This window comes from Triticum aestivum, chromosome 3D, assembly GCF_018294505.1.
Source record: "Triticum aestivum cultivar Chinese Spring chromosome 3D, IWGSC CS RefSeq v2.1, whole genome shotgun sequence".
Taxonomy (NCBI): Eukaryota; Viridiplantae; Streptophyta; class Magnoliopsida; order Poales; family Poaceae; genus Triticum; species Triticum aestivum.
In genome coordinates, this window is record NC_057802.1 from 615,365,348 (window position 1) to 615,380,427 (window position 15,080).

Genomic DNA, 15,080 nt, shown 5'->3' on the forward strand with positions numbered 1-15,080 from the left:
GTGATAGTTCAGTGCGTAATGCTAACGGTTTAGAATGGTGGCACCAAAGACATTTTGAAACGTCACAAAACATATGAGATGTTCCGAGGACTGAAATTGGGATTTCAGACTAGTGCCCACGTCAAGAGGTATGAGACCCCTGACAAGTTTCTTAAGCCTGCAAACTAAGGGAGAAAAGCTCAATCGTTGAGCATGTGCTCAGATTGTCTGAGTACCACAATCGCTTGAATCGAGTGGGAGTTAATCTTCCAGATGAGATAGTGATGGTTCTCCATAGTCACTGCCACCAAGCTATTAGAGCTTCGTGATGAACTATAACATATCAGGGATAGATATGATGATCCTTGAGCTATTCGCGATGTTTGACACCGCGAAAGTAGAAATCAAATAGGAGCATCGATTGTTGATGGTTAGTAAAACCACTAGCTTCAAGAAGGGCAAGGGCAAAAGGGATACTTCATGAAACAGCAAATCATTTGTTGCTCTAGTGAAGAATCCCAAGGTTGAACCCAAACCCGAGACTAAGTGCTTCTGTAATGAGGGGAACGGTCACTGAAGCAGAACTACCCTAGATACTTGGTAGATGAGAAGGCAGGCAAGGTCGATAGAAGTATATTGGATATACATTATATGAATGTGTACTTTACTAGTACTCCTAGCAGCACCAGGGTATTAGATACCGGTTCGGTTGCTAAGTGTTAGTAACTCGAAATAAAAGCTGCGGAATAAACGGAGACTAGCTAAAGGTGAGATGACGATATGTGTTGGAAGTGTTTCCAAGGTTGATGTGATCAAGCATCGCATGCTCCCTCTACCATCGAGATTGGTGTTAAACCTAAATAATTGTTATTTGGTGTTTGTGTTGAGCATAAACATGATTGGATTATGTTTATCGCAATACGGTTATTCATTTAAGGAGAATAATGGTTACTCTGTTTATTTGAATAATACCTTCAATGGTCTTGCACCTAAAATGAATCTCGATCGCAGTGATACACATGTTCGTGCCAAAAGATATAAGATAGCAATGATAGTACCACATACTTGTGGCACTGCCATTTGAATCATATTGGTATAGAACGCATGAAGAAGCTCCATGTAGATGGATCTTTGGACTCACTCGTTTTTGAAAAGATTGAGACATGCGAACCATGTCTATTGCTATATATGCATGAAGAAACTCCATGTAGATGGATCGTTTGGACTCACTTGATTTGAATCACTTGAGACATGCAAATCATACCACATGGGCAAGATGACTGAAAGGCCTCGTTTTCAGTAAGATGGAACAAGAGAGCAACTTGTTGGAAGTAATACATTTGATGTGTGCAGCCCAATGAGTGCTGAGGCACGCAGTGGATATCGATATGTTCTTACTTCACAGATGATTTGAGTAGATGCTGGGAATATTTACTTGATGAAACACAAGTCTGAATTATTGAAAGGTTCAAGTAATTTCAGAGTGAAGTTGAAAGATCGTCGTGACAAGAGGATAAAATGTCTATGATATGATCATAGAGATATCTGAGTTACGAGTTTGGCACACAATTAAGACATTGTGGAAAGTGTTTCACAATTAATACCGCCTGGAACACCACAATGTGATGGTGTGTCCGAACATCATAACTGCACCCTATTGGATATGGTGCATACCATGATGTCTCTTATCGAATTACCACTATCGTTTATGGGTTAGGCATTAGAGACAACCGCATTCACTTTAAATAGGGCACCACGCAATTCCGTTGAGACGACACCGTTTAGAGAAACCTAAGTTGTCGTTTCTTAAAAGTTTGGGGCTGCGATGCTTATGTGAAAAGTTTCAGACTGATAAGCTCGAACCCAAAGCGGATAAATGCATCTTCATAGAATACCCAAAACAGTTGGGTATACCTCCTGTTTCAGATCTGGAAGTAAACAGGTCCTTCCTCGAGAAAAAGTTTCTCTCGAAAGAATTGAGTGGGAGGATGGTGGAGACTTGATGAGGTTATTGAACCATGACTTCAACTAGTGTGTAGCAGGGCACAGGAAGTTGTTCCTGTGGCACCTACAACAATTGAAGTGGAAGCTTATGATAGTGATCATGAAACTTCGGATCAAGTCACTACCAAACCTCGTAGGTCGATAAGGATGCGTACTACTTCAGAGTGGTACGTAATCCTGTCTTGGAAGTCATGTTGCTAGACAACAATGAACCTGCGAGCTATGGAGAAGCGATGGTGGGCCCGGATTCCGACGAATGGCTCGAGGCCACAAAATCCGAGAGAGGATCCATGTATAAAACAAGGTATAGACTTTGGAAGAACTACTTGATGGTCGTAAGGCTGTTGGGTGCAGACGGATTTTAAAAGGAAGACAGACAATAATGGTAAGTGTCACCATTAAGAAAGCTCGACTTGTCGTTAAGATGTTTTCCGACAAGTTCAAGGAGTTGACTACGATGAGATTTTTCTCACTCGTAGCGATGCTAAGAGTCTGTTGGAATTGTATTAGCAGTTACTGCATTATTTATGAAATCTTGCAGATAGGATGTCAAAACATTGTTTCCTCGACGATTTTCTAGAGGAAAGGTTGTATGTGATACAACCAGAAGGTTTTGTCAATCCTGAAAGATGCTAACAAGTATCCAATGCTCCAGCAATCCTTCTAAGGACTGGAGTAAGCATCTCGGAGTTGGAATGTACGCTTTGATGAGATGATCAAAGATTTTGGGTTTATACAGAGTTTATGAGAAACTTGTATTTCCAAAGAAGTGAGTGGGAGCACTATAGAATTTTTGATGAGTATATGTTGTTGACATATTGTTGATCAGAGATGATGTGGAATTTCTGGAAAGCATACAGGGTTATTTGAAAAGTGTTTTTCAATGGAAAACCTGGATTAAGCTACTTGAACATTAAGCATCAAGATCTATAAGGATAGATCAAAAAACGCTTAATAGTACTTTCAAATGAATACATACCGTGACAAGTTTTTGAAGGAGTTCAAAATAGATCAGCAAAGAAGGAGTTCTTGGCTGTGTTACAAGGTGTGAGTATTGAGTAAGACTCAAGACCTGACCACAGCAGAAGAGAGAGAAAGGACGAAGGTCGTCCCCTATGCTTTAGACGTAGGCTCTATAGTATGCTATGCTGTGTACCGCACATGTAGTGTGCCTTGCCATGAGTTAGTCAAGGGATACAATAGTGATCCGGGAATGGATCACATGACAGCGGTCGAACTTATCCTTAGTATCTAGTGGACTAAGGAATTTTCTCGATTATGGAGGTGGAAAAGGAGTTCGTCATAAAGGGTTACGTCGATGCAAACTTTGACACTAATCCGGATGACTCTGAGTAGTAAAACGGATTCGTATAGTAGAGCAGTTATTTGGAATAGCTCCAAGTAGCGTGTGGTAGCTGCATCTACAAGATGACATAGATATTCGTAAAGCACACACGGATCTGAAAGGTTCAGACCCGTTGACTAATAACCTCTCTCACAAGCGAGATATGAACAAACCCCATGGGTGTTGGAATCATTACAATCACATGGTAATGTGAACTAGATTATTGACTCTAGTAAACTCTTGGGTATTAATCACATGGCGATGTGAACTACATTATTGACTCTAGTGCAAGTGGGAGACTGTTAGAAATATGCCCTAGAGGCAATAATAAATTGGTTATTATTATATTTCCTTGTTCATGATAATCGTTTATTATCCATCCTAAAATTGTATTGATAGGAAACTCGGATACATGTGTGGATACATAGACCACACCATGTCCCTAGTAAGCCTCTAGTTCACTAGCTCGTTGATCAATAGATGGTTACGGTTTCCTGGACATGGACATTGGATGTCGTTGATAACGGGATCACATCATTAGGAGAATGATGTGATGGACAAGACCCAATCCTAAGCCTAGCACAAGATCGTGTAGTTCGTTTGCTAAGAGCTTTTCTAATGTCAAGTATCATTTCCTTAGACCATGAGATTGTGCAACTCCCGGATACCGTAGGAATGCTTTGGGTGTACCAAACGTCACAACGTAACTGGGTGGCTATAAAGGTGCACTACAGGTATCTCTGAAAGTGTCTGTTGGGTTGGCACGAATCGAGACTGGGATTTGTCACTCCGTGTAAACGGAGAGGTATCTCTGGGCCCACTCGGTAGGACATCGTCATAATGTGCACAATGTGACCAAGGAGTTGATCACGGGATGATGTGTTACGGAACGAGTAAAGAGAATTGCCGGTAACGAGATTGAACAAGGTATCGGGATACCGACGATCGAATCTCGGGCAAGTACTATACCGGTAGACAAAGGGAATTGTATACGGGATTGATTGAATCCTTGACATTGTGGTTCATCCGATGAGATCATCGTGGAACATGTGGGAGCCAACATGGGTATCCAGATCCCGCTGTTGGTTATTGGCCGGAGAACGTCTCGGTCATGTCTGCATGGTTCCCGAACCCGTAGGGTCTACACACTTAAGGTTCGATGACGCTAGGGTTATAGGGAATAGATATACGTGGTTACCGAATGTTGTTCAGAGTCCCGGATGAGATCCCGGACATCACGAGGAGTTCCGGAATGGTCCGGAGGTAAAGATTTATATATGGGAAGTCCTGTTTTGGTCACCGGAAAAGTTTCGGGTGCTATCGGTAACGTACCGGGACCACCGGGAGGGTCCCGGGGGTCCACCAGGTGGGGCCACCGGCCCCAGAGGGCTGCGTAGGCCAAGTGTGGGAGGGGACCAGCCCCAGGTGAGCTGGTGCGTCCCCCACCAGGGCCCAAGGCGAAGAGAGAAGGGAAAAGGGGAAACCCTAGGCTCGGATGGGCCTAAGGCCCATCTAGTGGTGCGCCCCCCTCTCTCCCCCCTTGGCCGCCCCTCCAAGTCCCATCTAGGGCTGGCCGCCACCCCTAGAGGTGGAAACCTAGGTGGGGGCGCAGCCCCTCCCTTTCCCCTATATATAGTGGGGGTTTGGGGCTGCCATAGACACGAGAACATCTCCCTCATGGCGCAGCCCTACCCCTCTCCCTCCTCGTCTCTTGCGGTGCTTGGCGAAGCCCTGCTGGAGTGCCACGCTCCTCCACCACCACTACGCTGTTGTACTGCTGCTGGACGGAGTCTTCCCCAACCTCTCCCTCTCTCCTTGCTGGATCAAGGCGTGGGAGACGTCACCGGGCTGCACGTGTGTTGAACGCGGAGGCGCCGTGGTTCGGCGCTTAGATCGGAATCAACCGCGATCTGAATCGCTACGAGTACGACTCCTTCATCCGCGTTCTTGCAACGCTTCCGCATCGCGATCTTCAAGGGTATGAAGATGCACTCCCCTTCCCCTCGGTGCTAGATTACTCCATAGATTGATCTTGGTGATGCGTAGAAAATTTTGAATTTCTGCTACGTTACCCAACAGTTCGGACACACCATCACACTATGGTGTTCCAGTCAGTATTAGTTGTGAAATGATTTCCACAATGTCTTAATTGTGTGCCAAACTCGTAACTCAGATATTCATCTCTATGATCATATCATAGACATTTTATCCTCTTGTCACGACAATCTTCAACTTCACTCTGAAATTACTTGAACCTTTCAATAATTCAGACTTGTGTTCCATCAAGTAAATATTCTCAGCATCTACTCAAATCATCTGTGAAGTAAGAGCATAACAATATCCACTGCGTGCCTCAGCACTCATTGGACTGCACACATCAAAATGTATCCCTCCAACAAGTTGCTTTCTTGTTCTATCTTACTGAAAACGAGGCCTTTCAGTCATCTTGCCCATGTGGTATGATTTGCATGTCTCAAGTGATTCAAAATCAAGTGAGTCCAAACGATCCATCTGTATGGACTTTCTTCATGCATATATACTAATGGACATGGTTTGCATGTCTCAATCTTTTCAAAAATGAGTGAGTCCAAAGATCCATCAACATGGAGCTTCTTCATGCGTTTTATACCAATATGACTCAAGTGGCAGTGCCACAAGTATGTGGTACTATCTTATATCTTTTGGCATGAACATGTGTATCACTACGATCGAGATTCAACAAACCATTCATTTTAAGTGCAAGATCATTGAAGGTATTATTCAAATAGACAGAGTAACCATTATTCTCCTTAAATGAATAACCGTATTGCAATAAACATAATCCAATCATGTCTATGCTCAACGCAAACACCAAATAAAAATTATTTAGGTTTAACACCAATCTCGATGGTAGAGGGAGCATGCGATGCTTGATCACATCAACCTTGGAAACACTTCCAACACATATCGTCATCTCACCGTTAGCTAGTCTCCGTTTATTCCGTAGCCTTTTATTTCGAGTTACCAACACTTAGCAACCGAACCGGTATCTAATACCCTGGTGCTACTAGGAGTACTAGTAAAGTACACATTAATATAATGTATATCCAATATACTTCTGTCGACCTTGCCTGCCTTCTCATCTACCAAGTATCTATGGTAGTTTTGCTTCAATGACCGTTCCCCTCATTACAGAAGCACTTAGTCTCGGGTTTGGGTTCAACCTTGGGTTTCTTTACTAGAGCAACAACTGATTTGTCGTTTCATGAAGTATCCCTTCTTTCCCTTGCCCTTCTTGAAACTAGTGGTTTTACTAACCATCAACAATTGATGCTCCTACTTGATTTCTACTTTCGCGGTGTCAAACATCACGAGTTGCTCAAGGATCATCATGTCTATCCCTGATATGTTATAGTTCATCACGAAGCTCTAATAGCTTGGTGGCAGTCACTATGGAGAACCATCACTATCTCATCTGGAAGATTAACTCCCACTCGATTCAAGCGATTGTAGTACTCAGACAATCTGAGCACATGCTCAACGATTGAGCTTTTCTCCCTTAGTTTGCAGGCTTAAGAAACTTGTCCGAGGTCTCATACCTCTTGACATGGGCACTAGTCTGAAATCCCAATTTCAGTCTTTGGAACATCTCATATATTCTGCGACGTTTCAAAACGTCTTTGGTGCCACAATTTTAAATCGTTAGCATTACGCACTGAACTATCACGTAGTCATCAAAACGTGTATGTCAGATGTTCGCAACATCCACAGACGACGCTTGAGGTTCACACACCGAGCGGTGCATTAAAGACATAAGCCTTCTGCGCAGCAATGAGAATAATCCTCAGTTTACGGACCCAGTCCGCATAATTTCTACTATCAACTTTCAACTAAATTTTCTCTATGAACATATCTTAAACAGTAGAACCAAAGCGTAAGCTATGACATAATTTGCAAAGACCTTTTGACTATGTTCATTATAATTAAGTTCATCTGATTATTTAATGAACTCCCACTTAGATAGACATCCCTCTAGTCATCTAAGTGATACATGATCCGAGTCAACTAGGCCGTGTCCGATCATCACGTGAGACGGACTAGTTATCATCGGTGAACATCTTCATGTTGATCGTATCTACTATACGACTCATGTTCGACCTTTCGGTCTCTTGTGTTCCGAGGCCATGTCTGTACATGCTAGGCTCATCAAGTCAACCTAAGTGTTTCGCATGTGTAAATCTGGCTTACACCCGTTGTATGCGAACGTTAGAATCTATCACACCCGATCATCATGTGGTGCTTCGAAACAACGAACTTCGCAACGGTGCACAGTTAGGGGGAACACATCTCTTGAAATTTTAGTGAGGGATCATCTTATTTATGCTACCGTCGTTCTAAGCAAATAAGATGTAAACATGACAAACATCACATGCAAATCATAAAGTGACATGATATGGCCAATATCATCTTGCGCCTTTTGATCTCCATCTTCGAGGCGCGGCATGATCACCTTCGTCACCGGCATGACACCATGATCTCCATCATCGTGTCTTCATGAAGTTGTCTCGCCAACTATTACTTCTACTACTATGGCTAACGGTTAGCAATAAAGTAAAGTAATTACATGGCGTTTTTCATTGACACGCAGGTCATACAATAAATTAAGACAACTCCTATGGCTCCTGCCGGTTGTCATACTCATCGACATGCAAGTCGTGATTCCTATTACAAGAACGTGATCAATCTCATACATCACATATATATAATTCATCACATCCTTTTGGCCATATCACATCACATAGCATACCCTGCAAAAACAAGTTAGACGTCCTCTAATTGTTGTTGCATGTTTGACGTGGCTGCTATGGGTTTCTAGCAAGAACGTTTCTTACCTACGCAAAACCACAACGGTGATATGCCAATTGCTATTTACCCTTCATAAGGACCCTCTTCATCGAATCCGATCCGACTAAAGTGGGAGAGACAGACACCCGCTAGCCACCTTATGCATCAAGTGCATGTCAGTTGGTGGAACCTGTCTCACGTAAGAGTACGTGTAAGGTCGGTCCGGGCCGCTTCATCCCACAATGTCGCCGAATCAAGATAAGACTAGTAACAGCAAGCAAATTGAACAAATCATCGCCCACAACTACTTTGTGTTCTACTCGTGCATAAAATCTACGCATAGACCTAGCTCATGATGCCACTGTTGGGGAACGTAGCAATAATTCAAAATTTTCCTACGTGTCACCAAGATCAATCTAGGAGATGCTAGCAACGAGAGAGAGGGAGTGCATCTTCATACCCTTGAAGATCGCTAAGCGGAAGCGTTACAAGAACGCGGTTGATGGAGTCGTACTCGCGGCGATTCAAATCGCGGAAGATCCGATCTAGCGCCGAACGGACGACGCCTCCGCGTTCAACACACGTACAGCCCGGGGACGTCTCCTCCTTCTTGATCCAGCAAGGGGAGAGGAGAAGTTGAGGGAGAACTCCAGCAGCACGACGGCGTGGTGGCGATGGAGCTGTGGTTCTCCGGCAGAGCTTCGCTAAGCACTACGGAGGAGGAGGAGGAGGAGGAGGAGTTGGAGGAGGAGAGGGTTGCGCCAGGCAAGGGGTGCGGCTGCCCTCTCTCACTATATATAGGGGAAAGGGGGTGGAGGAGGCGCCCTAGGGTTCCCTAGGGGAGGGGTGGCGGCCACGGGGGAAACCCTAGTTGGGTTTGGGCGCCCCCACCCCTCGGAAACTTGCCTCCCAAGCTGGGAGGGGTGGCTGCCCTAGGGGAGGCGCCCCCACCTCTCCACGTTACGTGAGAGGGGTTGGGAGGGGCGCACAGCCCCTTAGTGGGCTGGTGTGCCCCCTCCCCTTGGCCCATAAGCCCCCCCCCCCCCAAACGCTTGTCGGGGCCTCCGAAACACCTTTCGGTCACGCTGGTCGTCACCCGGTACTCCCAGAACAATTCCGGACTCCAATACCCTTCGTCCAATATATCAATCTTCACCTCTAGAACACTCCGGAGTTCCTCGTCACGTCAGGGATCTCATCCGGGACTCCGAACAACCTTCGGTAACCACATACTATTCCCCATGACAACTCTAGCGTCACCGAACCTTAAGTGTGTAGACCCTACGGGTTCGGGAACCATGCAGACATGACCGAGACACCTCTCCGGCCAATAACCAATAGCGGGATCTGGATACCCATATTGGCTCCCACATGTTCCACGATGATCTCATCGGATGAACCACGATGTCGGGGATTCAATCAATCCCGTATACAATTCCCTTTGTCTATCGGTATGTTACTTGCCCGAGATTCGATCGTCAGTATCCCAATACCTCGTTCAATCTTGTTACTGGCAAGTCTCTTTAGTCGTTCCATAACGCATGATCCCATGGCTAACTCATTAGTCACATTGAGCTCATTATAATGATGCATTACCGAGTGGGCCCAGAGATACCTCTCCGTCATACGGAGTGACAAATCCCAGTCTCGATTCGTGCCAACCCAACAGACACTTTCGGAGATACCTGTAGTGCACCTTTATAGCCACCCAGTTACGTTGTGACGTTTGGTACACCCAAAGCATTCCTACGGTATCCGGGAGTTGCACAATCTCATGGTCTAAGGAAACGATACTTGACATTAGAAAAGCTCTTAGCAAACGAACTACACGATCTTGTGCTATGCTTAGGATTGGGTCTTGTCCATCACATCATTCTCCTAATGATGTGATCCCGTTATCAATGACATCCAATGTCCATGGTCAGGAAACCATAACCATCTATTGATCAACGAGCTAGTCAACTAGAGGCTTACTAGGGACATGTTGTGGTCTATGTATTCACACATGTATTACGGTTTCCAGTTAATACAATTATAGCATGAACAATAGACAATTATCATGAACAAGGAAATACAATAATAACCATTTTATTATTGCCTCTAGGGCATATTTCCAACACTCATGTGCACATGTGCTGCTGCCGCTCGGGCGCGACCCTGCTGTTGCTGCTTGCAGCAGGAGGTCATGCTCGCCGGCGGGTGGGTGGTTGGGGACGCCCTACGTACAGGGCACATTCGGAGCATGCGTTGTTGCTGGCCGTAGCTCGAGCGCGAGCCCCCTCAATCCAGCGATGCGTAGGAGGAGCACCAGTGGCCATGGCCACACGACGGTCTCAGGTCTGCTTCATAGGGAGAAAGGAGAAGGGAGGCAGAGGGGAGAAGAAGAAAATGAGGAAAAGACACTGACATGTGGGCCCCACATGTCAGTTAACAGCCAAACAAACAGTTAAACAGAGGGTTCATTTAGGTTCGGGCCCGACCAGTCATAAACCGGTTTAATTTCTTAGCAACGAATGTTTTGGGTTTTTTGAAACAATCGACGTTGTTTTGGTAGTTATCAGTTAAAAACAATTTTTTGGTATTTTTTGGAACCCTAACGCAAAAAGTGGTAGTTTTATGCTATTCACTCCAGATGGCGGGGAAGCATGGAGGAGCGTCACCACTAGCGGTTTGGGGAAAATTCATGGATGGCACAATGGCGTCAAGCATTCAGAGCCCATGGAGATTTTGGTGCACTGACGTAAAAAATGTTGGCTAGCTTGCAGGCAGACTGGAGAGGGGGCACAACCACGCAACCTTCAGCCTCGCTGAGTTGCAACCGCCACTGAAGAGCTGCTGAAGATGCCAAGAGCCAAGGAACTGCTCGCCGGCAAACCACCATGGTTGGATCTGGAGCCGGAGCTGCGAGATCCGTCGGTGAGGAGTTGGACGCCTGATAGGGAGTAGACGACGCGGCTGGGAGAGAAAATAAACACTAGAGAAAGTTGCCCCGCCGCCGCTGTCTGCCAACGGACGGCCTCCTCCGGTGGCAACGAGGGGGTTAGGTGGTGGAGGGGCCGTTTTCGGTGCAAGCGTTGCTGGCCTTCAGAGTCACCTGGGGCGGCGGCTCGAGGGGAGGGGGGCAGGCTTCACTCTTTCTCCAACCACCTATGTTAGTCCGTTGGTTGGACAGTGTATAGTTCAAGCACCAAATAAGCATGAGAAATTTCCCAGAATGAAGAGGTGTTATTTTATTAATTCATATACTTAGTAAAAAAATCAATTCTGCATTTTGTAAGTTTTTTTTTACTTGGCATTTTGTAAGTTGAGAATGGAAAATGGGGAAAAGCCCAAAAGACGTTGATATGGAGTAGTACTACTTTTTTATAAAAAGAAGTTGGGATGACGTAGTTGTGCTATCCGTCTGACCTAATCTTGATATCCATCGAGTGTCAAGCTTGATATCCATCGGGAGAGGATCTCAACCCACGTGAAGACATCGATTCATACGCAAGGAAAATCTATCCGAGGCCACTTGGATCTAGCAAAACCGTAGAAGGTACTATTGCTTGTACCAAATGGTAGTAGCAAAGCTCTTTTCAGCTCCAAGATTTGGCGGGTATCTCCGCAATTATTTTGCTTCGCGCCAGCTTACGAGAGGACGGGTGGTGAGTGGAGTGCACGAGACCTCACCGAACTTGCTGCAACAATATTTTAGAGCAAGCAACAGGCGCCGAAACCAAACCATTTCCGTCTCTCGTGCCCGCGACGCGACGGCCATGGCGCTGGGGACAACCGAGCCGCTCCTCCTCCAGCCCCCGGAGCAGCGCCGGCGTCCGCCGGACTGGCTCGCGTGGGGGCTCCCCGCGGCGGTTCTGACACTGCTGCTGCTGTCCGCCTCCGGCCCTCTCCGTCCGCCGCTTTTCCGCGTGCCGCCGCCGGAGACCGTCCCGCTGACCCTGCTCGCCGGCGCGCAGGAGAAGGGAGCAGTGTGCCTGGATGGGACCCCGCCGGGTTACCACCTGCAGAGAGGCTCCGGCGACGGATCCAACCGCTGGCTCATCCATCTAGAGGTTCGTACCGCACTGTCTATCATCCCTCCCATGAATCACCCGTTGCTTCTTATGATCACGATTCATCCATCCTTGACCCGTTTTCTTATATACTGTGTGGCTATTTTATTTTTCTTATTCACGTCTCCCACAAATTACCAAACAAAAGAAGAAGCTCAAATGTAGTGGATGATCTTTCGAAAGATACACTTTTGATAACCGAAAAAGGTACAATTTTCATAATCAAAGTATGGTTCGGGATAGAGACCCGGGCCCTAATTTCTGTTGCCACCAACGAGATGCCTTTTCATTGTTATTTTTTCTGTCAAAAGATGCCTTCTACATGATGGGGATGTTAAGCAGGTAGACTCAAGGTAGGGCAATTAGTTGACTGACCTGTCTATTTTGAATTACAAACAACCCAGGGTGGTGGCTGGTGCAGCACAATCAAGGACTGTTCCAACCGCAGAATGTACGCGCTCGGTTCATCCAACTTCATGAAACCGATGCGGTTCGCCGGCGCTGGGATCCTCGGCAGTGACCAGCTGCAAAATCCTGGTAATCACTGATGCCTATCTATTTGTTCCATCGTTATATTAGTTATCTTCCTGTTTGTTTGCATAATCGTACTTCTTTTACCTGTTTGATATGTCTTTCCCACTAACTTTGATCAGCGTGTAATCAGATTTCTACAACTGGAACAAAGTGTTTGTGCGGTATTGTGATGGGGCGTCGTTTTCTGGGGACGCGGAAGGTCGAGCACAGGTGAATTTTCTGAGTCTTGGTATCATGTCGCTGTCTCCGTTGCTTCAAGTAATGTTCTGTTGGCGATGATGATGTAGGATGGAAGCACACTTCACTTTAGAGGATTGCGCATCTACCAAGCGGTTATTGACGAACTCATGGAAAAAGGACTTAACAATGCTACACAGGTCATGCTTAACTTACAAAGTTCATATAGTTTTCAACACGAACCGGCAGTACATACATATTACTCTGTCAATTTCAGCAACACCATGCGAGATTCCTCATTTTTCTACACATTTCAGGCCCTCCTCACAGGCTGTTCTGCTGGTGGTCTAGCCACGATACTACATTGCGATGATTTCAGTGCACGGTTTTCTCGCGATGTTTCAGTTAAATGCCTTGCTGATGCTGGGTTTTTTCTTGACGTGTAAGACTCTTGAAAACAAATGTGACCCACCAGCTAAGGACTGTTCCAACCGCGATGATTTCAGTGCACTTGAACTAAAGTACCTTTTTCTTCGACAGAAAGGATATTTCAGGGAAAAGGTCCTTTTGGTCTGTCTATGATGGCGTTGTTCACCTCCAGGTTAGCTGTTGGACATGCTTCAAAGTTTAAAAGACATGCCTTGTTTTATAATCAAGCCTTGTGGTCATCTTGTAGTCCTTTTTGCACTTCTCTAAAATTTGAATACCAGAAAAAGGCTTTATAAAACTCTGATTTTTTTTCAAGTGCTTAGTATTGTGCAACAATCAATAAACACTGCAATATTTTTCCGTCCATGTGATTAATGCCACTTTGTACTAAATGCTGTTGAGTTATTTTTTTCTTTGTTTGATAAATTAATTTCAGAATGTCAGAGAAGTGTTGCCCAAGGACTGCCTTGCCAACAAGGAGCCAACCGAGGTAGTTTCCATTGTTGAGTTTGATTTTCTTGCCACAATTGCTCCTGTAATAGATTATGCCAGTCAGTTCGTTAACTAAAATAATGTTGCTCCTAGTGTTTCTTCCCCGCGGAGCTTATTAAGAGCATCCGGACCCCCATGTTTATTCTCAACTCTGCGTATGATTCATGGCAGGTAATTTGGAATGTTTTTTCTTCTTCTTCTTCTTCCAACTTCTCTTTTAAAGTTCTTACTGTTTTATCGATAAATCTTTGCCACAGATACGAAATGTTCTTGTACCAGTTTCATCGGCTCCTGATAAGCCGTGGTCGAGTTGCAAGGACAATATCCGCAACTGCAATTCCACACAAATCAAAGTCCTTGATGGTTAGCTTAGCTTGTCATTCCATTTATTTTTCCTCTCTCATTCAACTCCAATGCCTTTTCTGTGCCACGAAACACTGAATATTCAGCTTCCGTGTCAATAGCCTTCAGGAACACAATGGTGGGTGCATTCAAGGTTGTGGAAGATAAGGAGGACTGGGGATTGTTCATCGATTCATGCTTCACTCACTGCCAATCCCTATATGGCATCTCTTGGAATTCAGAAATCTCCCCGAGGCTTGGAAATAAGGTAGGGAATTAAAAATTCTAACGCAAAACACATTATCTATGTCATCTATTTCTTTTGCGAGGAATCTGTGGTATCTGATTCACCGTGTTGTTACTTGGATTATCACAATTTTGTCGAGCAGAGCATTGCAGAGGCCGCAGGAGATTGGTACCATGGAAGGAGCCAAGGAGAGAAAGAGATAGACTGCGAGTATCCATGCAACCCAACATGCAGCGGACAGTTGCCTCCATGATTTATTATAGATCCTGTCAAGATTAATTATGTCAATGAGAGCAAATGCAGATAGCATTATCTTGTGATGTCCATCATAGTGAAAGCTAGTGCCAATTTAGGATGAAATAAGTATACTCAGACGAATGACAATGCGTCAAGTAAAAAGTTCACATTTGTGCGAAAAATTGAGGTTATGAATATTTGGAATGGATCTCCCTCCCTAATTAAAATTCGTTTCGTCACACAGGGGAACACACTCCCCTTCCCCTTATGTCGCTCCCCAGCAGCGACACCGGATGTTAGAGTCAATTTCGGTAAATCTCAGGTAGGAGGTCCCGAGCTGTTAGCCTAAGTACGATGGTAACAAAATACGCAAGGTTTTTACCAAGGTTTGAACTCCCTCGAAGAGATAATACCCCTA

General features: G+C 45.2%; 1 protein-coding gene across 1 annotated transcript; it reads left to right on the forward strand.

The window, feature by feature from the left end:
• Positions 1 to 11,803: 11,803 nt before the first annotated feature.
• LOC123075968 (pectin acetylesterase 5) lies at positions 11,804 to 14,891 on the forward strand. The gene is made up of 11 exons (XM_044498453.1): positions 11,804 to 12,204; positions 12,609 to 12,741; positions 12,869 to 12,948; positions 13,026 to 13,115; positions 13,233 to 13,357; positions 13,456 to 13,516; positions 13,781 to 13,834; positions 13,930 to 14,007; positions 14,094 to 14,199; positions 14,301 to 14,446; positions 14,568 to 14,891. Exons 1-11 carry the CDS (start codon positions 11,911 to 11,913, stop codon positions 14,676 to 14,678), a joined length of 1,278 nt encoding a protein of 425 aa, XP_044354388.1. The 5' UTR covers positions 11,804 to 11,910; the 3' UTR covers positions 14,679 to 14,891.
• The last annotated feature ends 189 nt before the right edge of the window (positions 14,892 to 15,080 follow it).